The sequence below is a fragment of the Phascolarctos cinereus genome, unplaced genomic scaffold (genome assembly GCF_003287225.1).
Source record: "Phascolarctos cinereus isolate Bilbo 61053 unplaced genomic scaffold, phaCin_HiC Scaffold_1;HRSCAF=81, whole genome shotgun sequence".
Lineage (NCBI taxonomy): Eukaryota > Metazoa > Chordata > Mammalia > Diprotodontia > Phascolarctidae > Phascolarctos > Phascolarctos cinereus.
Window position 1 is genome coordinate 98395961 of NW_027555514.1, and position 26100 is coordinate 98422060.

The 26100-nt window shown below is 36.1% G+C and overlaps 1 protein-coding gene across 5 annotated transcripts in view; it reads left to right on the forward strand.

Moving 5' to 3' along the window:
• Positions 1-26100, forward strand: part of TPK1 (thiamin pyrophosphokinase 1) — a 475657-nt gene that overhangs the window by 273001 nt on the left and 176556 nt on the right. For all 5 annotated transcript variants that reach the window (XM_020998083.2, XM_020998084.2, XM_020998085.2 and 2 more), the window contains one exon: positions 14755-14901. In XM_020998083.2, coding sequence (XP_020853742.1) covers positions 14755-14901 — 147 coding nt within the window. The remainder of the gene's footprint in view (positions 1-14754; positions 14902-26100) is intronic.

Consider the following 26100-nt stretch of genomic DNA (forward strand, 5'->3'; position numbering starts at 1 on the left):
TCTACACCACTTATTTGATTGGTAAAGTTCTTTTTTAAATCTTCCAGGAATTCTTTTTGGGCCTGTGACCAAATCACATTTTTCTTTGAGGCTTTGAATGTATATTTTGGCTTTATTGCCTTCTTCTGAGTTTGTGTTTTGATTTGCCTTGGTACCATAGTAACTTTCTATGGTTAGGTTTTTTGTTTGCTTGCTTGCTCATTTTTCCAGCCTATTTCTTGACTTTTAAATTTATGTTAATATTAAACTGTGCTCCTAGGGTGTAGGGGACACAGTCCTAAGCTTCAGGTTTTTCATGCTTTTGTTTTCAGAGCTAGTTCCAGGGGTCTGTAAATTGTCAGTTGTCCCAAGGTGGTATGATTTCAGGAGAGGTGTGGTCACTGTTTTCCTGGCCTGAGCTCTTGTATGTGTGCTACCAAAAGTACTCTTTTCCACCCTGGGATTGTTTCTAGGGTCCTTGGTCCCTTTTGGCTGTACATTCTAGTGTGCTAGTGCTCTTCCTTGCCCTGGGACCGTATACCTGAATCAGGTATAGACAATGCAACAGCGTCCTGCACCAGCGTCTGCAAAGGCTCCCCTATAATCTCCTAACCAGTTGTCCAACCACCTTCCTTCCTGTGGCTTGAGAGCTCTAGAAGCCATAGCTTTTGCAGATTCAGTTGACCCCAAGGCTTACTTATTGTGGTACATGCGGCCACCTGGCCTGTAGTTCTCTGGACTTCATTCCACTCTCACCCCAGTGAAACAGACCTTTCCCATCAACCTTAGTTGTCCTGGGCTAGAAAATTGTTTTATCCTTTTTGGTTCTTTTTCTCCAGAATTCAATTTGCTGTGTTATTTTAAAGTTGGATGGGAATTTGGGAAAGCTCAGGCAGATCCCTGCTTTTCCTCTACCATCTTGGCTCTTCCCTCCTAACTCTATTTCTCACTATAGATTGTTCAGCTGTTCTTCATATAGAATCCTTTTCCAAATTAGTCTTAGGGTTTTTTATTTGATATTTGTTGCTCTAGAATATCCTTTTTTGTATATATACTATTATAACCACCATGTTCCAGCAGATTGGTGGTGGTAACAGTCACTTAATATTCTGGTTATAATGTTCTATTAAATTTAAAAATAATAGCAATAATAACTACAACCAAACCAGTGTCAACATCTCCTTTCAGTAACCCTTGTCCATGTACCAAAGATACAATTGTCTTTGTCATTTATGTATTCAGAAAATTTCCTGAAGCTCTCAAAAAGTTATCAGTATTTTGGAGAGACTGGAAAAGATAGTTAATAGATGTATAACATATAATAGATAAAGAGTCAAACGACATATAAGGTATGGGGAAGTCTAGCAGACGATTAAATTCATCCATTTGGTGATGACACTGTAAGCTCATAATGGCAGAACAAGTGGCAACCTCATCTCATGCTGTTTTTGGTTTCACATGCTGTGGCTTTATTTGCTCTGAGATTTTATTTGCTCTGAATGTTCCCCAAAATCAATTGTAGAAATGCCCTTAAATGAAGAAATAATGATGGAAAAGGATGTGTTCTCTTACTCTGAAAGATAGAAAAAATGACACACTGACTCAGCTAGTTCACATCTTGATTGATTTCCCTCCCCTCCCCCCCCCAGCTATAGCTGTGCATCTTTGGTATTCATGTAATATCTTTTCCTCCAGAGAGGCATAGTCTTTTCAAAAAAGAAGGGAAATCATTTCCTTTAGCTGCCCAGTAACATCAAGATATTTAATAAGTCTTGATTTTTCATGTCATGTGAACTGGTGGGTAGGCAGCAGAGACTTGGCCTTCCCTAAATCCTAATGCCATAGTTGTCAAACTGAAGCACGAGCCTGGAGAACCTTGACCTTAGTGTACATTGTGCTTTTGCCCAACTTACAATCCTGTTCCTTATTTTAATTTCTGCTGCTACTGGCCTTCTGCCAGTGACCTCTTTATGGCACTTCCTAATGGTACTCTGAGAGCAGGGATGGAATTTTAAAGATATCCATCGGCCATAGCCCTATACCTTTCTTGATTCTACAGGGTTGTTAATAGCAAATGCTGTTGTTGAACCAACATCACTTTTAATAACATAAGCTTGTTGGAATTTAAGTTCCTTAAGGTGTTTTGTCTTGACTCCCCAGTACTTAGTACAGTGCCTGATACATAATAGGTACTTAATAAAGGTTTGATTGAAGATTGATTGCTAATCTAGAATCAATAAGACTATCAGATTCAAGCAATGAGTTCCAAACTTTAATGAAACTATATCTATTTCCTATTATCTGCAAATATGAGCATTTACCTGATGCAGAAATTGGAGCTGTATGAGCCCTTCCACATGTTTTGCCTTCTTACTCATCTCTTCTCAGTGTTGGGCTTTCTGTCTCCTCTAGATCATGGCCCTAGCCCTAAGTAGAGGAAAATGTACATAAGGATTTTAACTTCACAAGGATAAGTCCTGATGATTTTGGGAAACCTTATGGAAAGCTAAACAATTAAAAGCAATTCATTTGATGGCAGTATATCAGTAGATGCTTATGAAGAATTCTGGCTTCAGCTTTAAAAATGATTCATTGTTTCACTTTAGACAAGTTCCTCAACTTTTATTGCCTTCTTATTTGCTCCCTGTGTCACTTGCTTCTTCCAGCTCCCCCACCACAGGCATATTATGTGGAATAAAAGAGATAATTTATGTGAAAGCGCTCCTTGCTTCGAGGAAGATAGATGGTGTATACCTGTAATAACGTCATCACTTAGTTTATTGTTGTCCTTGCGATATATATATATATGGAATTTCAAAATAAGACTGCACATGGTTTCAAACTTCAGAGCAAGAATAGTGCCAAACAAGCATGAGGCATGGAGAGAATAGGTAAAGAAATATTTCTGACCTTCAAACTGAGCAGCTGGCAGTCACTTTGACTGTTTTTTTCCTAGATCATTTGACCATGCCATAAAAAGGAACAGTTGAAATCTTGGCCTCTGTACCTCCTCCTTCTTATTTTTATTTTTTTAAACAACTGTGCAACAAGGAAAAAGAGATAAGCCCATGGCTTTGAGGCAACTCAGGAGGTATTGGTACAAATATATTAAAAAAAAGTCTACTGCCTTAGAGAGTATGGCACCTAATCCATCCATGCCTGATCAGACGCATGCTTTTATAGGCTCCTGGACAAGGGTGAAGTTTATCTACTTACTAGAAATCTCAGTTTGATGGCTTACTTGGCAGATAAAATTTGATCATAATGCCCAGGATTAGAGATTTCGTTGGCACAGATGCCCCACTGAGGAAAGCATTCTGACCTTATGTGAAAGGGACCATTTTATTTCCAAATTCCAGCATTGCCCAGACACAGATAGTGCAGGCCCTGTAAAGAAGGCTCTATCTTCGGGACTGATTATGAAAGTAATTGCAGGTATAATAAAATAGCTGCTTGAGGTTGCTTAGTGGGCTATAAATTCCTCCCCCCCCCTTTTTTTCTTTTCTCATATACAATCTCTTGGTCAGGAATATCGTATGTTGTTGGCACATGCCTTGAGAAATGATAATATATGGGATTATGATTGTGATTATTAGTAATCATAAGTACATCTTATTTGTAATGAATTTGTTTACTTAACTTATGAGTAGATATCATGGCTGGAGAACAGAAGGGAGATATGTACAAGGATATGGATTTTGACAGCACAGTTAATGAGTGTGAATGGCTCAGGAATGTACTATTTGGGAGAAGAGCTTTATAAGACTAACTTCCTTACCACTCTTTTAGCAATAGTGAGTGGGATACTCAGACCTGGAAACACATCTTCCACTTCCTATGACTCACAGATTTCTATGATAACAATTCTAGGCCTATTCTAGTGTTCTTTGATTAAAAAAAAAAGAGTGCTTTCCATTATACAGGAAGTAGGAATGAGGTGAGCCTTAGTATGTACCTTATCCTCTGAAAGCTACACATTAACATATTTACTTTGAGTGAAGATGAAGGGATTGGTAGTTAAATCAATCACTCAAATAAGCAATTATGAGGTGTGTCACTAGGGGCTGTATCTGAAACCCAGGGATATCAGAATATGAACATTATTTGAGTACTCTAAAGCATTTGACTTGATTTTTCATTTAGTACTATTAGACATTATAAAAATTATCAAACTAACACCATACAGTTCAGAAAAAGAATGTAAAAGAGGTTCACTTTAATCTTCTTCTAATTGGAACTATATCCAGCAAGTAAAAACAAAATCACTCCTGACTTTTGACACAATGTGCTTATGCCTGTGGGTTTTTCAGCTTTTGCCTAAGAGTCAGTTGAAGATGACTGCCTCACTCATGGTGAACATTTTATAAATGCTTGGTGATTCAATAACTGATTTATCCTATTGCAAGCAGCAAATTAAAGGCCATTACCGTATCTGTGGATGCAGTTTAAGCATATTTATTTGCCATTATAAGTAGAGGCAGCCAGGTAAAACAGTAGGTAGAGCCCTGGGCTGGGAGTGAGAAAGACCTGATTTCAATTGTGACCTCAGGCACTTTTTATCTTTGTGTCCCTGGGAAAGTCACTTATCCTCCATTTACTTATGTGCTGGTAGCACTGGGCATGGAATCAGAAAAATTCTGGGCAAGTCCCTTACCTCTTCTTCAATTTCCTGAACTGTAAAATGGGAGCATAACAGCACCTACATCTCAGGGTTATTGTGAGAATAAAATGAGTTGATAATTGTAAAATGTTTAGCACGGTGCCTGGCACATAGTAAGTGCTTATAACAGTGAGTGTCTTATCCCAGAAGCTAGAGTCTTTGAGTTTATCAAACAGTAGATGACTATAGTCATTGACTACTGTGTCTTTGTCCCTAACCTATTCCATCGATCCTGTTATTATTATCATTGTTGTTGTCATTATTACTTCAGGGCAGACTGAAAAGCATGTTGTAACATTAGTGTGTTAATCATCAAACGTGAAAGCTTCAGTTAAAAAGCTCATCCTGTTACACGAGTTGGAAGTGGAGTAATGAATAATCTGTGTTTTATGTTGCTCTAAATTTCAAAACTTAAGGATTGATCTGTAGTGAGTCACAGTGTCCCATATATTAACTGATTTTATACCTGGAATTTTTGTGCCACCAAACCTTGGCTAGGCAGAGTATCACTAAATGAAAAACAAACAAAGGAAAGATGAAAACTGAGTAGTAAACAAAAAAGATTTCATTCATCAGCTTAGACGATGTTTTGTAATTCAAATTGAGGTTCCTTTTGTTGTTACTGATGTTCATTGTTGTTTTTATGGCCACCCTAAGACTTAGTTTGGTCAGCCTGAAGACTTAGTTTGTGGTATTGATTCCAGATAGGTTTGTTAGTACAAATATTGATGGCAAGTGTATTGATTCCTTAAGTGGCTAATGATTTTTTAAAAAAATCTTTTTAAGGTTTGGACATGCCAGCATTTGGGTAAATGCTTGTATGGTTGGTGAGTCGATTCTTGGGCAGCTGCACAGGAAGTGACAGCAGCGTCATTTCAGTTACTGTTCTGTAAGTGTCATACTAAATGTCAGACCTGAGTTTCAAGTTTATATAGGTTACATAATAATTAGAGATATACCTCTAGCGCCACAGTCATGTGAAACCTTATGCTATTGGGTTTGCAGAATTGTCCTAAAAGACGGAGAAGGAACCTCTTGGAAGAAGAGAGTCAGATAGCTAAGACTTCTTGTACTATAGGAGCAAAAGAAAGAGAGTGCCCTCTTTAAAATGTTTCAATAAATTTTTGTTTTGTTTTGTTTTACTATTGCTAACTCGCTCCCCCCTGTCCCTTGCACATCATTAATGGAGAGTAAGAATGGGAAACCACAAAAACCTTGTACCAAATAAGCATAGTTGAGCCAAACAAATCCATATAGTGGCTATTTCCAAAAATGTAGCTTTGCACCATTGGCTGTCTGTCAGATGAAGCATGTTATGCATAAGTGCATGGTTTGTCAGTGCTTTGATCAGACTTCTCAAGTCTTTCAAGGTCATTTGTCTTTGTGCAAGTTCTCTTGATTCTGCTCACTTTACTCTATGTATGTCACTTCTTTTTACCCAGGATTCTCTGAAATAATTTCTTTCATCATTGCTTAATTTTATATAATTCACTTGTTTCAGCCATTCCACAATTGTCTGAGAGGCAATCTAAAGCATCCTTATAGACCACAGACTTCCTTCCTTTTTGGCCTTCCTTCAGAATTAGTAGTTTTGTTTTGGATTCTATTTTTAAGAAATCTTAAAAGAAAACTGGATGGACCTATTAGAACTAGATTATGTACATGTTAATAGAAAGTAACCAGATGATACTCCTGAGGTCAATCCTAAAATGAAAATTCCTGGGAACATTATAGTCAAATTCTAGAGCTTACAGAGGGAGAGTATGCATGTCAAGTAAGGTGAGGGAGGGAAATGTAGGTGGGAAAAAAGAGATGGAATAGAAAAATGAATGTAAGCAAACAGAATTTAAATACCAATGAATCACTTTCTGGATCATGCAAGATTTGTTAGCCTCCTGCATAAAGAAGCAGAGAGCATGGGCTACTATATTCCAAAAGGTGAAAGAAATAGATTTTCAACCATGAACGTCTTACAACATAATCATTTAAACTGAGTGTAGTTCTATGGAGGGAAAAACTAGCTAAATAGAAACTTCTAAATACAAATATAGAAATAAAGAGAAACATTCAAAGTCAATTATATTTCAGTGTGTTTCTGGTGCTTCTCATGGCCCTCCAATTTCATCGAGTTCTAACTGTGCTTTAAGATTGAGGAAAATCCAAACAATAATGAAATACCTGCAGATTAATTATTGTTTATCATCTGTGAGCTAAAAGATAAACTATATGCAACCACTGAACATTTACAATCATGCTCCAATATGAATAATTGATCTTTGGGTCCTCCTCAGATAAAAGATTATCTTCTAATTCTACATGTATATATGGAAAGCCCTTCCTTCTAAGATGAATAAAACTGAAACCAGAAATTTGCATCAGAAACCACTTATTTTTAGGAAAATGACTGAAAGGCTTTAAAACTTAGATCAATGCTATGACCAGTCCTGAATTCTCTATAGAGATCGATCATTTTGAGGCATAGTCAATGGGTGAGCTTGTTTCTCACTTGCTTATTTGCTATAAAACAGGTCCTTTGGCAGTGGTGGGAGTTGTGGAATAGAAATAGTGATACAAAATAAAAGAAGAAAAGAAAGAGTTAGTCAGAACTTTAAATAATACAGAAGACAGCAAAAAGAAGTTCATGAGTGAGCAGAGATGAATATGTCAGTTTGTAGCGAATTAATTATATGCAATACAAGTTCCCCCTGTCATATACAACGCTTCTACTCTTCTGTGCACATTTCATTTATTTATTTATTTTATTTTTAGGCAGTTGGGGGTCACACGGCTAGGAAGTATCAAGTGTTTGGTCTGAGGCTGGATTTGAACTCAGGTCCTCCTGACTTCAGGGCCAGTGCTCTATCCACTGTGCCACCTAGCTGCCCCCTGTATATTTTAATACTTGTTTTTCTGTGTTCAGAATTTGAAAAAATAAAAATTGAAAAATAAAATACATAATAGGTATAGACTTTTTCCTCATGGCACATATAATCTACATGGGAAGATAAAATACATACACATAAAAAGTTAACTAATGAAATAAAGGCAGCTTGTTGTAGTACAGTAAGCCTTGGGCTTAGAGTCAAATGTCTGATTCCTTTCTCAAACGCTTGCTGGCTGAATGCCCCTGGCCAAGATAGTTCACCTCTCATAGCCTTACTTTCTTCTGCTATAAAATGAGGCTAATAATATTTGCACCATCTCCTTCTTTGGGTTGTTGTGAGTAAAGCATTTCATGAAATTTAAAATCAAAGAAGAGGAGTGAACAAATTAATATTTAGAATATGAACTGATCAATGTAAAATGTAATGGACTTCATGTTAGACAGTAATGAGAGACTGATTGGAGGTTTCTAAGCAAAGTTAGCAAGACAGTATTTTATGAAATGAAAATTGAATTTTGAGGGCAATCTAGTTGAATGGAGAGGAGTTGGTAGTCATGGCAAACTCTAGGCAGGGCATGTTTGCCACCTGGATCAAGAGTTGATCAACACAAATGGAATGAAAGTCATGTTGGAAAGTTGTGGGAGATAAATTAGAGGTTAGTCATGAAGAATCTCATATGCCGACTTGTGTAGTTTTGATGTTAGTCTATCATTAATTGGGGACTGTTTTTGCTTCCTAAGCCAGAAAGTAAGAGAAACATTTTAGGAAATGAGAGTGAAATTTTTAATCTGGTAGTCATGACATATACAATGTCTTATTAAAATTACTTAATACTTAATATACTTACTATATATTTATTACTTAATGTGTTTATTGAACTTAACAAAATTTTACAAAAACTTGCCTTTATAATGCTATGGGCTAGGAAGAAGCAAGGTGCATTTGGGGAAGGAAGCAAGATAAGTAGTGGAATTAGAAAATATGGGAAGGTGGTAGGATGGAGAGACTTTTTGGAAGTGGTGGGTATTATAGATAGCACATGTTCTCCATCTGCTATACTTATCTGTTTTGATTAAGTTTTTAAATTCAGTTTCCTCATCAGATATTTGGAACTGCATGCAAAGACCTCGTGTTTTCTACTATTTTATAGTCAGAATCATATCGTCTGAATCACTTTATCATGAAAGTACTCAAACTCTGGGTGTGAGCGGGTACAAGAATTTCTGCAAATCCTATGTGTTTGAAAGCCTGGAAGTGCCCCTGTGCCATTGGAACACAAAGTGTTTATCCTTCCCCGATACAACCTTTTTCAGACATGACTCATTGGTTGTGCAATGAAAATCCAGATGGTCACATACTGACCATCCCCCAGAACAGTTTGCACAAGTTGTCAAGAACTCACCGTATTCCTTGTTTCCTTGCGCACCAAATGGTACATCTGTAAGATGAGGCTGACGGTTTCTCAGAGTACTCATTGTTCTTTGCACCAGTCACTGAGGTTATATTTTACAGGCTTATTAAGACTTTCTCCACTCTTACGGCTTTTGTCAGATCATTTGTTTTTACTCATACTAGAGTTCTTTCTCTGTGGTCTTTGAAGGGTCCTCTGTCTTGAAATTAGAGCAATAAACTATCAGACCAGAGAATTTCATTATTTATTTCAGGCCTCCATGCAATGCAGGACAGATCTATGAAAGTTAAAGGAAAGCTTTTTAATCATCTTGGTTACATTTCTTCCTTCAAGTTGCTTCTTTGAATTTGCTGGTAGCTCTTAGAGAAGAGTAGTCCTTAGCAAATTTGCAAAGATAGGTAGTTTGTCTCTGGCCCCCATTTACCTCAGCTCCTTTTTGGTACCACGTCTTCCCTCATTGCATCATCCTTGAAAATGCATCAACTACTCTCATGATGCTCAATCCATTCTTGCCCCTAGGAAAACTTGATCAATTCATTTACTAGATATTTGGACTATAATTATTACATACTTCCCTCTAACCTTTGCGTGTTTAAAGAGAGAATTGTTGATTCTTATCACAAAGTGAGCTAACAAATGTGGGATTGTGGATACTAGATTAGTAGAGGTATGCTTTTGAGTGGGGGCTTTTCCTTCTATTCTTGAAATCATAACATATATACAGTGATCTTCTCCATTTACTAGAAAGATACCCCCAGGTCATTCTATTTCATATTCTCTCTTCCACTCCCACTACCTTTCTTCTTCCCCTTTCCCTCTTACTCCTCCCTCTTTTATATACACATAGTCCTTGGTAACCTAGACCATTTTGCCTGGCTGAGAGTTTCTGTTATCCTTCAATGTGCTTCAAAGAACAAAGTCTGTTTCAGGTAAAGTTAGACTTTCACGTATAAAGAAAATTATTCTGTCACTCAGACTCTTTCCCTGACCTCAGTCTGTCACCCAGCAAACAATGAATGATATGGATAGTTTTAAGAAAAGAAAAGAGCAGCTCTGTGAAGGAAACACATCAGATAAAGGTATAAAAAAGGAACCAGAACAAAACATTGACTCTTACTATGGTCAGTTTGCCCTGATGCTCTTTTCTGAGAGGATCAACAGTTACCCTCCAGGTAGTCTTCTGGATTAAAACAACCATATGGTTTTGCTTTTTAAAAAAAATGCAAAACAGCCTTCCAATAGTAATGTTTTACAATTTAGATGACATCTAATCCAAATGAAATCTTAGACTAACCTAAGAAAACCAGCTTACTTGTAAAGTACGTTTTCAATCTACATTGCTTTCAGTTGTTGGGTGGTAACTAAGGAGCCAGGTGTTGTTGTTTCATTTATAGCTTTAATGATGATTTCTCCCTGTCTAACATTTTACAATGTGAAAAATGACAAAGAAGGGATTACTTGGGCGATGTGGACTCTTATTCAACCAGCATTATACTTTTCTTCTCTCCGATGGGTTGTAATTTTAAAAAAATCACACTTAGCATTACTATGTTGCTTTAAAATTTATGAACATTTTTCAGTTCATTGCTTTTGGGGCTAGGTAGGATAGGCATTATTAGTGACTCCAATTTATGCATTAGGAAATTGAGGCTAATTGGCATGCAGTGATTTATGAAAGGAAGATAACTCTTTAGTTGAGGAGCTGAGACTTGAACCCAAGTCATCTGAGTTTGTGTTCAGCAGACTTTGTTGAATCTACATGTCTTTAATTTTTGCTTTTATAGATCCTTAAACTTTTGATCTTATAGGGAACTCTAATGCTGATGTTTTTGATGTTGTATTTACCAACAGTTGAATGTATTTCTTTGGCTGGTGGGTGGGTGGGGGGCGAGGGGAGGACACATTGTAATAGTGAAAGTCTTCTCAAGGTCTTTGTTCATTGGCTCAGAATGAATGTGGTCATGTTCTGTTCCTATGAATTCCATAGAATTCTATAATGGAAAGTCCCATCCACTTAAAAAAGTAAAGTAATCCTCATGTTAAAACATGGAAACTGGTGGTGGGTTGGGGGGTAGGGAAGAAAAGAAGACAGACATGGCAAGCCCTGGCATTATATAGCAGATAAGGGAATTCATCTGAGCAGAGATAATTACTAAAGTTACAAAATTTCTTTGTAAAAAGTATGAAAGTGTAAGAAAAGACTAAGAAATCTAAGAAAAGATTTGAAACTTATCTGGGAGCTCTGCTGGCTATTTCCCCAAGTTTCATTTATGATTGATTTGGCATGTCATTTGTGAACTAGCAAACACAGGGAGAGAAAGAATTCTTTATTTTTTCAGCTAATAGCATCATACTAATTATAAATATAAGTTTGAGTTAAGCATTCCAATCTTTAGTGGGTTAGAGGCCATCCAGGTGGTAATGCTAAAGGTTCCTAAATCAGTTCAGGTGCCAAAAACATAGTCTGAGCGCATTCTGATTCCACAAAAGCAATTGAAATGTCTCTCTGCTGTGGGGGCATACTATCTATCCTCATATATAGCTATCTGGCTTTTGCCAGAATAGTTCCAGAGGTGGGGGAGGAGAATGATAGAAAACAGCAGATTATTTAAGTGTTCTCTGAAAGAGTTTAAAGGAAGAAAATACCATATAAAAGGAAGCTGAAGGATGATAAGAAATCGTCCAGACTCAGGAACTGAGCCTTGTTTGAAGTGAAAATGTCTAGCATGGGTTCTCTCTCAAATGGAGGTTCAAGTTGAGAACTCCACAGCTGGAAGAAGAGAGAAAGAGAGAGGAGGCTGTTGAGATACAGATAGAGAAGTAGATTAGGGAGTCTTGGGCTGAGCCAGATTTGACCCTAGAACTCATCTTTATTTTATACATGAGGAAACAAATTAAATTACAACTTAGGGGTTTATTGGCCTTAGCTACTTCAGCAGAGATTGTTTTCCCTCTAGTAAGTCAGTAGCTATGCAAGAAAAGTATAGATGATAAATGAACAAATCTTGGGAATTAGAAACCAAATTTGTGGGTGGAGCTGGATGCTGAACAAACTGGCTCCATGACTTTTTCACTTAAGGTCATATATCTCCCTTCAGGTCTATGGAAGTGGGATCTGTAGTTGGAGTCAAGGGAGGGTGGGGTGGTATCCTGCTTTGAACTCACTATTGATGCTGGTACAATGGCTAAGGTCTAGGATGTCCATCTTATGATTGGCAATTTATGACCTTTTCTACTTAATCACCCTATACGTTGTTTTTATTTTTTTCCTCTTTTATCATAGATCAGGACTACGCATTAGGTAAATATGTTTTGAAATTTTCTCTATGTTAGTAGAGGGCATTATTTACTCTATATTATTAAAACCGAACCCTCATCAAATAGGAAAGTATTGTTTGGGAAAAAAATGAGGTAGCTTTTAACTCAACCTAATTGCTGTTCTGTGTGCCTGATATTTTCTGAATTCCTAATAGTGAATGCCTTCTGAGAGCTAAATTAATACTTGACTACCTGAGGCATTTTACATATTTTATAAACTCTGGCATTGTGTGAATACTTCATGCTAAGTCCTAGATGCCCCCTGTGTTAAACTTCTAGTAAGAGAAGTCTAGTGTTGCTAAGTTCATGTTAACTGCTTAATTACCTTTTCCTCTTCCATTCTTTTTCTTTTTCTTCCTTCTGTTCACTTACTCTTAGAAGCACTACTTATTGATTGTTGGTAAGCTCTAACAATTATTCAAAGGTAAGGTGTGTCCTTTTCCTTTCTCCTCTCTGCTCCCCAGCTTACAATGATCTTCTGATCAATGTAATTGATTTAATTTATTTGATCAGCCTTTGCAAATGCACATACAGCAGGGAAATGAGAAGTAATCATAGGGCTTCTCTGGTCTGAGGAATTTGATGACTGATTTGCAGATATTGCTGATTCATCACGTCTATTTTCTAAATACAGTGATTAAATTTAATTTTTTAAAAATTATGGGGTCTTTTGAGGTTTAACAAATAGTGAGTATTCATGGTACATTATGCTCTTGTAGTTTATCATTTCTTAACAAAAAGGAAGTATGTTTTAATACCAATCATCTGGAACCAACTTGGATCATTGTAATTTTGGTTCAAATTTTTATTTTCTTAATTTTTGGAGTTTGGACTCATGTATATTGTTCATTTGGTCCTGCTTTGTTCTTTCTGTATCACTTCATACAAGCTTTTTTTAAAAAATCACTGTTTTATATTTATTCATATTAAATGTCATCTTATTAGGGTCATTCTAGTATTTCAACCTGATGAAATCTTTTCAGATACCAGGGCTGGCAGGCAAAGTATTAGCTTTCTCTCCCAGCTTTGTATCTACATATTTGCTGAACATGTAATCTGTGTCTTCTTCCAAGTCATTGATGATTAATAAATAAAAAGCATTTATTAAGTTTTTACTATGTGTAGAAAATAATAAAGTGAGACAGCCCCTGTTCTTAAGAAGATCAGTTTCTCATGGGGGAGGCACAACTTATAGGAGGATTTAGCTACAAGTCAGATGTTAAAGTCCAGTGGATTTTAAAGTATTGCCACAAAACTGATGACAATGAACCTTTCTTAACAACATTCCCACTGATAATTAAATTTGTTTCTAATGTTGAAACATATGACAGTACCAAGAAATTTGTTGGGTAGGACTTTCTTTTCTTGGTCTTCAGTAGCGGTATTTGACAAAGAGGTGGGGCAGTAGCACCTGCAGAACCAGTTGCCAGGTCACATCTAAATAATGATTGGTCTCCTGTATATTGGCTCTGGGAGTTCTGCTGGGTACAAAACTAATGATTTGGGGGTCACTGCCATTCCCAGGTGTCTGGAGCTCTGAGTCCTGGGTAGTATCCACCAGATACCTGTTGCTTCCTCATGATGCTTCAGGTAAGCTGGCTTGCCTGCTCTGTGGGTGGTGGTTGGTTTGAAGTTGATAATGGTATTGGTAGGAATCATAAACTCTTTCTTTACAAGGTATTCTCCCCTTTGTGATGGCTTTGAGGGGCAAGTCTAGAAGCAAGACCAGTGGCCTTCGAATATTCTTTTCCTTACATGAATTGTTAGAGTTTTTCTCCACTGAGGTTCAAGGGGAATAAATGATTTTTAGACGATGACAGTGGCTTTTGATAAAGATGTATAACTAAACAGGGCAGAAGACACAGCCTTGCAGAACTTGTGATCCCCATCAATGATCCCATTGATCCTTTAGTCAAAATGCTGGTTCTCTTTATTCAACCAGTTTACATCTCTCTACCTTTTACATGAGGATATTATAAGAGCCTTAATGAAGTCCAGGTAACTTGTTTTTAATGAATTCATATTGCCTCATCTCTTGACTTGTATTCACTGAGGATGACTAGGTACCCAGTTACAGAAACAAAATAAGAATTTAACAAGAAAAAATAAATAATAATAATAAAAATAGATCCTTTCTTTTTTTTCCCCTCTTACCTCCAAGAGTTAAGACTTCTTTGCTTAAAAATAATTTATTACTATTTAAAACAAATGTTTGGTAATCAAATTTAAACACTGAAGTATTCATGTCATCATCTTATATAAATCATCTTCTATAAAACATCTGCTTATTTGACAAATATGAAATGAGAAATATGTGCTGAAAATTATCAAATTTTTTATGTAGGTTAAAGGTAGATGACATTTTAATGGCAAATGATTCTATGATAATGACAGTTTTCTACTTCTAATGCACATAACAAATGAATAGTTTTAATTTGCTATGTAATTATTGTAAGTCTCTTAACATTTCATTTATAGATGCATTTTTTTGTCTTGCTTAGGTTGACCTGATTGTGACTTTGGGTGGACTCACAGGACGGTTTGACCAGATCATGGCTTCTGTGGAGACCCTTTTTCATGCAACTACCATCACTCCAGTGCCTGTTATCATCATACAAGCAGGTTCCCTCATTTGCCTGCTTCAGCCAGTAAGTAAAATCATGGCCTGAGGCACAAAATCTAAGCTTCTAATACACTTCAAAATTGGATGAATGAGCCATTGGCTAAATTAAGGCACAGCATGCCCATTGAGGTCATGAAGAAGGAGGGGACAAAGCTTGCTTCCATCAGGCTTTTAAAATAATGGTTTCTAAGTTACTGAACATTAAACATGGAGATGTTTCTGCTTTTCGTTTTCATTTGATCGTGCCCACAAAAAAATTTCAAAAATTTTAATCTAATTTACAAAGAATTACATTAATGACACTGCATTTTCTTTTCTTTGTCTTTCTCTCTCCCTTTTTTTGTTTTTGTTTTTGTGAGGCAATTGGGGTTAAGTGACTTGCCCAGGGTCACACAGCTAGTGAGTGTTGTGTCTGAGGCTGATTTGAACTCAGGTCCTCCTGACTGCAGGCACTGTGCTCTATCCACTGTGCCACCTAGCTGTGCCTGACACTACATTTTCAATAGCTCTTTATGAATGATGCTTAGGAGAAATCTGAGCATAGGAAATGCAGAGCTTGACCAAGAATTCAGCTAGAATTCTCGTATATTTTGAGTACTGTCGTTTAGTATAATTGGAAACCAGATTTGATTTTCTGAGGGAATTATGTGGAAATCTTTTGTTCTTATAATTCAACAACTTATTAATTTCACTGTGCCACGAGAAATTCCTCAATGATGATGACCTTGAAGAAATTTAATTTAAAATTACTGGAAATTGGACATTAGATACTGACATAAAGAGAAGTGGCATGATACAGTGTAAAAAAACTAGACAGGTATCAAGAGGCCTGGGTTCGGATCCTCAGAAAAACTTGATGTCCAGTCTCTTCCTCTGAAAAATAGGGTTATTATCTCTGTTTCCTCCCTCTGATGCTCTGATGCCTAGTTTATAAATGCCGCTCTTAAAATTTGTCATCCAACGTAATATCTAACAAACTCCTAGTAGGCATTTAAGAAAAAATTTGTTAGATGATTTTTGTTTCTTTCTGAAATAATTTTCTTATATATTAATTTCATGGAATGCACTGCTGATTAGTTTAATTCTACTTCTAATGCTAAACATCACTTAGGTTTCATTCATACCGGAAGGGATTATTGACTGATGAATTATTAGGCTGTATGCTTCAGGTGGAGGGAGCTATGTGGCTGAGTGGATAGAGCGTTCCACCTAGAGTCAAGAAGATTCATCTTCCTGAGTTTAAATCTGGCCTTAGACCTTTAATAGCTGTGTGATCCTGGGCATGTCAGTTAACCCCGTTTGCCTTAGTTCCTCATCTGTGAAATGAGTTGGAGAAGTAAATAGCAAACCGTTCCAGTATCTTTGCCAAGAAAACCCTAAATGCGGTCACGAAAAGTTGGATACAACTGAACAACAACAAAATCCACTCACTTGTTTCCATGTCTGTCTTATGTGTTATCTTTCCCCGTTAAAATGTAAGCTGTTTGAGGACAGATCATCTTCCTTTTTGCTTGTACTTTGTATCCCCAGTGATAAACACAGTTCTTGGTGCATTGTAAGCACATCAATGTTTGTTGTTGAAGTGCTTTTGTATGCCCTTGTTTTGTTTTTTTAGGTCTACTTCTTGAGGGAGTAAGACGAATGGGAAAGGTCAGTTTGGGGCTTAAGTTGCCCAGTTGTTGCATTTTGTGTGTGTGTGTGCACATGTGTGCGCACGTGTATATTTGTGTGTGTTTAGAACCTCCTTTAGCTTCTTCTTCCACTTAGAATCAAGTTTTGTTTTTCAAATACTCATTATTACTAATGTATTTTCAAAGCTTTCTCCTTCCTACTGTTGTGAAATTTTGCCATTTTTATTCTCTTGGGATAACCTCTTTTGTTTTGTGGTCTCTTCCATGTATTCTACTTACCTCAGGTCACTGAAGGCAGACAAAAGTTTCTAAGTCATTCTCCAATATTTGGTGACTTTTAGTGGCGAGGTTTGTAATTACTAATTCAGTGATGTATTGGTTGGAAAGCCAATTCCTGAAGGTGACTAATAGGATTATTCATAACTGAAAGAGGATTCCCATACAGGTGTTTTAATTGTAGGTAGTGACAATTTAGCCTTAGCCAGTCTCATTACATAATTTGATTGACTCTCAGTGAATTGGAAAATTATTTTAACTGGAACATTGCACTCTTCAACTCTGCTGATTAACCATTCAATCAACATTTATTGGCAAAGTACCTGTTAGGAGATATAGATGGGAGTACAAAGTATGAAACAATTCCCTACCTGCAAAAAAGCTTACATTTTGATGGATTAACTGAGCTATGCATTAGTGACCTGTCTCTTACCAGATTGTTGTGCCTATTAGGTTTTGTTTTGTGGTACAAAAATAAATAGGAAGCTACCCTTCAGAAAGATAACAACGTCATGTCTTAATATGTCAGGAAACTGAAAAAAAGAACAACATACATGCCTTTCTTGACACAGAATTAGTGCTATTGTAGGTCTCTGAAACCAAATTGATTTTTAGTCTCTTCTATACTTTATTTTTACAGAGCTCTCTTTTTCAGACAAGCAGACAATTTACTATTTTGGCCAAAGATGGGTCAGTAAAGATTTTAAAAAGAAAATTAAAAACAAAAAACAAAAACAGCATGTATTTTGAGTGATGAGGTTTGACCTGATCACGAATGATTACAATTGTATTATTAAATTAGTATTTCCAATGGGGCTTATTAGTTACTGGACCAGATCAGCATGGGATAGAAAAACAAAGAGAGATACATTCTTTTTCTTGTTTCTTAAAATCATTAGCACAGTAATCCTGTCAACAAATACAAATTACCAAGCCATCAAGCAAATTATATAGTTAATCTCCAGATACTTTACTAAAGACCAAGATCTCTTTGATGTGATATCTGCTTCTTCTGTGCAGATTGCAACTGAGCCATACTATCTCGTCTTTTTTTTTTTCTCCCCAATCAAACAAACAATTATCAAGCATCTAGCTATGTGCCAGATTTTATGCTAGGCATTGGAGGTTCAAAGCAAAAAATAAAGCAGGCCATCTGAAATGGCCTCCATTCTGTTGGGGGAATACCATGTGTACATTTTGAGTAGATAAATACATAACAGTTTTGGAGGGGAGCTATTATCATCTGTGAAAAGCAAGTAGTATTTGAACCAAAAATAAAGGGAAACTAATAATTTTAAGAAGAAAGGGAAAGGACAGAATATGATCTAAGTATGGAGGACAGCCTGTGCGAAGTCACAGAGGTGGGAGCTGATATATTCTTTATGAAGAACAGTAAGAAAGCCAATTTGGTTAACCTGTAGGGATTGCAGAGGGCAGTGATATGTAATAACAAACTATCCGTTTGGGTTGGAGCAGGTTTTACATGGCTTTAAAAGGCCACACTGGGCAATTTGGGTTTTATCCTATGAGTAGCAGGAAGCATGACTACTGAGCAGAAGAGCTATGAGGCTATACCTTTCTTTGGTTCAAGTATATCTCTTCAAAAATCAAAATAGAATAGAGAGACACTTAAGAGTGTTCCACCAATTTGGGGCTAATACAGTAGTTCAGGTAAGATGTGAGGAAAGCCTGAACTAGAAGGGTAAAATCATAATACATTGCAAATGTATTCTATCACTGACTCTTTATTTTCAAATTCTTCCTTTCTCCAAATAAAGCCTTAAATTTTGAATGTTTTGTAATTTTCGATTATAAAAATAAACATTTTTATGTGTTTCCTTGTGACTTGTTTTTTTCTACCTAGTTTTAATCAAGTTATGTGCCCTTTTACAATGTCTTTTTTAACACCAAGCCCCATGCTCTATTATACCATGCAGCTTTATCTTTTTACCTCTTAGTCTTCTTTCTCACTGCCTTTTTTATGACATGAATATGCTTTCTTACTATATTATGTTGTTCACTTCTTTTGTCATCTAGTTTTGTTTGACTCATCATGGGCCATATTGTCTATGGGGTTTTCCTTTGCAGAGAGGGATTTGCCATTTCTTTCTCCAGTGGATTAAGCCACACAGAGCTTAAGTGACTTTCCCAGGGTCCTGCAGCTAGTAGATATCTGAGGCTGAATTGAAACTCAGATCTTACTGACTCTATCCCCAGCACTTTATCCACTTAGCCACTTAGCTGCCCTTTTTACGTACTGTCATATGCTAATTGAACTATTGTCTAGTTTCTGGTCAGTTGAGTCATCAGTTTTTCACTGTTGCCGATAAAGTAACTATGGATGTTTTTATACACATAGATCCTTTTAAAACTATTTAACTAGTATGATCCTTACAATATGGAATCATTGTGTCAAAGGATATGGGTTCATTTTGTTTGTTTGTTTTTACTTATTTTGTTTTGCTCTCAAAAGCTAGTAGCAGTCTTTAATGTCACTAATTGGAGGCAGTTATAGGGTGCACTATATAGAGGGTGGGGCCTGAGTCAGGAAGCCAGGAGTTCAGATGAAGCCTAAGACATTTACTAGTAGTGTTACCTTGGGCAAGTCACTTTAACTTCATTTGCATCAGTTTCCTTAACTGAAAAGGAGACAATAACACCATCTGCCTTACAGGGATGTTTTGAGGAGTAAATGATAAAATATTTCTAAAGCATTTAACACAGTTATTGGCACATAGTAGGTTCTATATAATAGTATATTACCTTCCCTTCCCCTATTTATATAATGAGTATTTACTTTTCTTCTGTCCAAAGAATTTTTGAATTTTTTTTGCATTTTGATCTTTTTTTTTCCCCAGTTGGATGGGTATAATAATTTATCTGATTTAAGAATTTCAACAAATCCACTTAACATTATAACAACTTGCATTTATATCTTCCAAAAGCCCCTTTATAATTTTTTTTTGGTTTTGAAACATTTGTATCCTTTCGTCTTTATATAATTAAAGCCGTCAATTTTGTCTCCAGTAATTTCTTCCTTTTTTTTTGTTTATTTTTTTATTGCATATTTCTTTGTTTTTAATTTTTATTAATTTATTTTGATTTATCAACAATCTTTCCATGTGCTTTTGAGTTTTAAATTTTTCTCCCTCTTCCTCCCCACCACCTCCCAAGACAGCCACAATCTGATATAGGCATACATTTACATTCCATTAAACATATTTTCACATTAGTGAAGTTGTAAGTAAAAATTAAAACCAATAGGAGGAACCATCAGAAAGAGAAACAAAACTCAACAGAAGAGTAAAAAAATATAGGATTCAACTTCCATAGTTCTTTCTTTGGATGTGGACAGCATTTTCCATCAGAGGCCTCTGGAGATGTCTTAGATCCTTGTAATGCTGAGAAGGGTTAGTTTAACAATATTAGTCATCATAACATGTGGCTGTTATTGTGTACAAAGTCTCTTGGTTCTGCTCACTTCACTCAGCATCAGACCATATAAGTCTTTCCAGGTTTTTCTGAAGTCAGCCTGTTCATCATTTCTTATAGCACAATAGTATTCCATTACATTCATATACCACAACTTGCTCAGCCATTCCCCAATTGATGGGCATCCTCTCAATTTCCAATTCTTTGCCACCACAAAAAGAGCTGCTATGAATATTTTTGTACATGTGGGTCCTTTTCCCATTTGTTTGATCTCTTTGGGATATAGCCCTAGAAGTGCTATTGCTGGATCAAAGGGTATGCACATTTTTATAGCCCTTTGGGCATAGTTCCAAATTGTTCTCCAAAATGGTTGGATCATTTCACAACTCCACCAACAATGTATTAGTGTTCCAATTTTCCCACATCTTCTCCAACATTTATCATTTTCCTGTTTTGTCATGTTGGCCAATCTGATAGGTGTGATGTGGTACCTCAGAGTTGTTTTGATTTGCATTTCTCTAATCAATAATGATTTAGAGCATTTTTTTAATATGACTATAGATGGCTTTAATTTCTTCATCTGAGAACTGTCTGTTCATATTCTTTAACCATTTATCAATTGGGGAATGGCTTGTTCTTATAAATTTGTCTTAATTCTCTATATATTTTAGAAATGAGGCCTTTATCAGAGAGACTGGTTGTAAAAATTCTTTCCCAATTTTCTACCTTCCTTCTAATCTTAGTTGCATTGGCTTTGTTTGTGCAAAAACTTTTCAATTTAATGTAATCAAAATTATCCATTTTGCTTTTCATAATGTTCTCTATCTCCTGTTTGGTCATGAATTCTTCTGTTCTCCATAGATCTGATAGGTAAACTATTCCTTGTTCTCCCAGTTTACTTATGGTATCAGCCTTTATATCTAAGTCATGAACCCATTTTGACTTTATTTTGGTATATGGTGTGAGATTTGGGTCTATGCCTAGTTTCTGCCATACTCTTTTCCAGTTTTCCCAGCAGTTTTTTTCAAAGAGTGGGTTCTTATCCCAGAAGCTGGGGTCTTTGGGTTTATCAAATAATAGATTACTATAGTCATTGACTACTGTGTCTTGCATATTTAACCTATTCCACTGATCCACCTCTATTTCTTAGCCAGTACCAAGCAGTTTTGATGATTGCTGCTTTATAATACAATTTAAGATCTGGAATTGCTAGGCCACCTTCCCCTGCATTTCTTTTCATTAGTTCCTTTGATATTCTGGACCTTTTGTTTTCCAAATGAATCTTGTTATTATTTTTTCTAACTCTATAAAATAATTTTTGGTAGTTTGATTGGTATGGCACTGAATAAGTAAATTAGCTTAGGTAGGATTGTCATTTTTATTATATTAGCTCGGCCTACCCATGAGCAACTGATGTTTTTCCAATTATTTAGATCTGATTTTATTTGTGTGAAAAGTGTTTTGTAATTGTGTTCATAGAGTTCCTGGGTTTGTTTCGGAGGTAGACTCCTAAATATTTTATAATGTCTACAGTAAGTTTAAATGGATTTCTCTTTCTATCTCTTGCTGTTGGGCTTTGTTGGTAATATATGGAAATGCTGATGATTTATGTGGGTTTATTTTATAGCCTGCAACTTTGCTAAAGTTGTTTATTATTTCAAGTAGTTTTTTACTTGATTCTCTAGGATTCTCTAAGTATATCATCATGTCATCTGCAAAGAGTGATAGCTTTGTTTCTTCTTTGCCTATTCTAATGCCTTCAATTTCTTTTTCTTCTCTTATTGCTAAAGCTAAGTTTCCAGTATATTGAATAACAGTGGTGATAATGGACATCCTTGTTTCACCCCCGATCTTATTGGAAATGCTTCTAGCCTGTCCCCATTACATATAATGCTTGCTGAAGGTTTTAGATAGATGCTATTTATTATTTTAAGGAAGACTCCATTTATACCTATGCTTTCTAGTGTTTTTAATAGGAATGGGTGTTGTATTTTATCAAAAGCTTTTTCTGCATCTATTGAGATGATCATGTGGTTTCTGTTGGTTTTGTTGTTGATATGCTCAATGATGCTGATAGTTTTCCTAATATTGAACCAACCCTGCATTCCTGGTATAAATCCTACCTGGTCATAGTGTATTATTCTTGTGATAAGTTGCTGCAATCTATTTGCTAGTATTTTTGCATCTATATTCATTAGAGAAATTGGTCTATAATTTTCTTTCTCTATTTTGACTCTTCCTGGTTTAGGTATCAACACCATATTTGTATCATAAAAAGAATTTGGTAAGACTCCTTCTTTACCTATTTTCCCAAATAGTCTATATAGTATTGGAATTAATTGTTCTTTAAATGTTTGATAGAATTCACATGTAAATCCATCTGGCCCTGGAGATTTTTTCCTAGGGAGTTCATCAATGGCTTGTTCAATTTCTTTTTCTGAGATGGGGTTATTTAAGTATTTTACTTCCTCTTCGTTAATCTGGGCAATTTATATTTTTGTAAATATGTATCCATTTCACTAAGATTGTCAAATTTGTTGGCATATAGTTGGGCAAAATAATTCCTAATTATTGTTTTAATTTCCTCTTCCTTGGTGGTAGCTTCACCCTTTTCATTCTTGATACTAGTAATTTGGTTTTCTTCTTTCTTTTTTTTAATTAAATTAACCAAAGGTTTATCTATTTTACTGTTTTTTCATAAAACCAGCTCTTAGTTTTATTTATTAGTTCAATAGTTTTCTTAATTTCAATTTTATTAATTTTTCCTTTGGTTTTCAATATTTCTAATTTGTGTTTAGTTGAGGATTTTTAATTTGTTCTTTTTCTAGTTTTTTTAGTTGTATGCCCAATTCATTCTCCTCTTTTTCTATTTTATTTATGTAAGCATTTAGAGATATAAAACTTCCCCTAAGAACTGCTTTGCTGCATCCCATAAGTTTTGGTATGTTGTCTCATTATTGTCATTCTCTTGAATGAAATTATTGATTGTTTCTATGATTTGTTTTTGACCCAATCATTTTTTAGGATTAGATTATTTAGTTTCCAATTATTTTTTAGTCTATCTTTCCATGGCCCTTTATTACATATAATTTTTATTGCATCATGGTCTGAAAAGGATGCATTTAATATTTCTGCCTTTCTGCATTGGATTGGTTATGTCATGTATATGCCGAGAAAAAAGTATATTCCTTTCTATCCCCATTCAGTTTTCTCCAGAGGTCTACCATACCTAACTTTTCTAATGTTCTATTCACCTCCTTAACTTCTTTCTTGTTTATTTTGTGGTTAGATTTATCTAGTGCAGAGAGGGGAGGTTCAGGTCCCCACTAGTATAGTTTTGCTGTCTATTTCTTCCTGTAACTCCCTGAACTTCTCTCTAAGAATTTGGATGCTATACCATTTGGTGCATATATGTTTAGTAATGATATTACTTCATTGTCTATGGTGCCTTTTAGCAGGATGTGGTTTCCTTCCTTATCTCTTTTGATTAGATCTATTTTTGCTTTTGCTTTGTCTGAGATCAGGATTGCTACCCCTGCTTTTTTTACTTCAGCTGAAGCATAATATATTCTGCTCCAGCCTTTTACCTTTACCCTGTATGTGTCACTCTTTTTCAAATGTGTTTCCTGTAAACAACATATTGTAGGATTATGGTTTTTAATCCATTCTGCAATCTTTCCTTTTATGGGAGAGTTCATCCCATTCACACTCACAGTTATGATTATGATCTGTCTTTTTCTCCATCCTTTTTTCCCCCGTTTATGCTTTTCTTTCTCCTTTCTCCCTCCCCCAGTGTTTTGCTTTTGACCACGCCTCCTTCAGTCCCTCCTCCCTTTATTATCCCTTTCCCTTTTCTTCCCCTTTACCTTACTGCTTCTTCTCTCCCTTCTTCCCCCCTTTTCTTTCCCCTTTTCCCTCCTACTGCCTATAGGGCAAGTTAGATTTCTATACCTAACTGATTATGATGCCCTTCTTGAGCCAAATCTGATGAGAGTAAGGTTCAAACAATGCTCCCCCTCCCTTCTTTCCCTCTGCTGTAATAGGATTTTGTCTTTTCCTGTAATGTAATTTACCCTTGTCTGCCTCCTCCTTTCTCAGTACATTTTCTAAGATCAGATTGATCCACTTATTTGGATCCATTTAACCCACTTGTTTAGATTTTTTTTATCATTACATCAAAGTCAACTAATATCCACCCTCTTTATGTATACTCCTTTAACATGGTGTAATAACAATACAGTTCTCAAGGTTGCAAGTGTCATATTCCCTTGTAGGGGTTAAACAGCCCCTTATTAACAACATATTGTATCTTTCTGTCCCATTTACCTTTTTATGTCCTTCTTGAGTCTGTACTTGAAGATCAAATTTTTTGTTGAGCTCTGGTCTTTTTATCAGGAAAGTTTGGAAGTCCCTATTTCATTGAATATCCATCTCCTCCTTGAAAAATGATGCTCATTTTTGCTGGGTAGTTGATCCTTGGCTGCATTCCAAGCTCCTTTGCCTTTGGAATATCATGTTCCATGCCCTGTCTTTTAATGTAGAAGCTGCAAGGTCCTGTGTAATCCTGACTGTGGTTCCATGATATTTAAATTGTTTCTTTCTGGCTGCTTGCAGCACCTTCTCTTTCATCTGGTAATTTTGGAATTTTGCTATTATATTCCTTGGCATTGTCAATTTGGGATCTCTTTCAGGTGGTGAGGTGGATTCTTTCTATGGTTATTTTCCTTCTGGTTCTAGGACTTCAGGGCAGTTTTCCTTTATGATTTCCTGAAAGATACTGTCCAGGCTCTTTTTTTCATCATGATTTTCAGGTAGTCCAATAATTTTTAAATTGTCTCTCCTGAATCGATTTTCCAGGTCGGTTGTTTTTGATGAGGTATTTTACATTTTCATCTATTTTTTTTCTTTTTTTGTTTCTGTTTAACTGATTCTTGCTCTCTCATAGAAGTTTCCATTTGTCCAATTCTAGTTTTTAACAGATTGTTTTCTTCTGTTAGTTTTTGTACTTCCTTCTTCAATTGGCCAATTGTGTTTTTAGGGACTTGTTTTCTTCAGTGTATTTTTTTCCAATTGGCCAATTGTATTTTTGAAGGACTCTTCTACCTCTCTCATTTGACTTTAAAATCCTCCTTGAGCTCTTCTAAGAAGGCTTTTTGTGCTTCCAACCAGTTCATACTTCCTTTTGAGCTTGCGGATGTGGGTTTGTTGACAATGTTGTCCTCTTGAGAATTTCTGTCTTGATCTTCACTCTTCTCATAATATGAATCTATCGTACGTTTCTTTTTCCCATGGTGTTTCTTTATTCCCTGGCCTTTAAAGAGATTGAGCTCTCGTGCTGGGGAACAAAGGGCACTGACTCAAGCTTCTTGTGTTGGGAGCCTAGGTCTTGGTCACTGGCTTTGTGTGCTGGGGCCTCTTATGTTGGCCATTGGAGGCTGTAGGGTTCTGGCAGCTTACCCGGTGTTGGGTTGGAATCAGCAAGGTTGGGCCTTTAGGAAGACTTTACATTGCTGTCTTCAGCTCCTTTCAGATGAATGCTGCTCGGTGCTTGTCTGCCTGGGGCCCTTTGTAGTGCTGCTTCTTGTATTTTTGCTGAGGCACTGGGAGACCGGTTTGCTGGGCTGCTTCACTGCTGTTCCCCGTCTTTCTTCTAGTTCAGTTGTTCCAGGGTTTTTTTCTGGGGTAATATTTTCTGGGTTTTCAGAGGTTGATAGGAGAGAGTGAGAGTGACCACCTTTTTACTCCACCATCTTGGCTCCCGGAAACAATTTCTTCTTGTGTGTTATATAAGAATGTTTCTTCTGTTCGTGATTGAGATAAATATACTTCCAGTTTAAAAAAAATGATTTTGGATCATTGATCCACTTTGACACTCTTGGTATAAA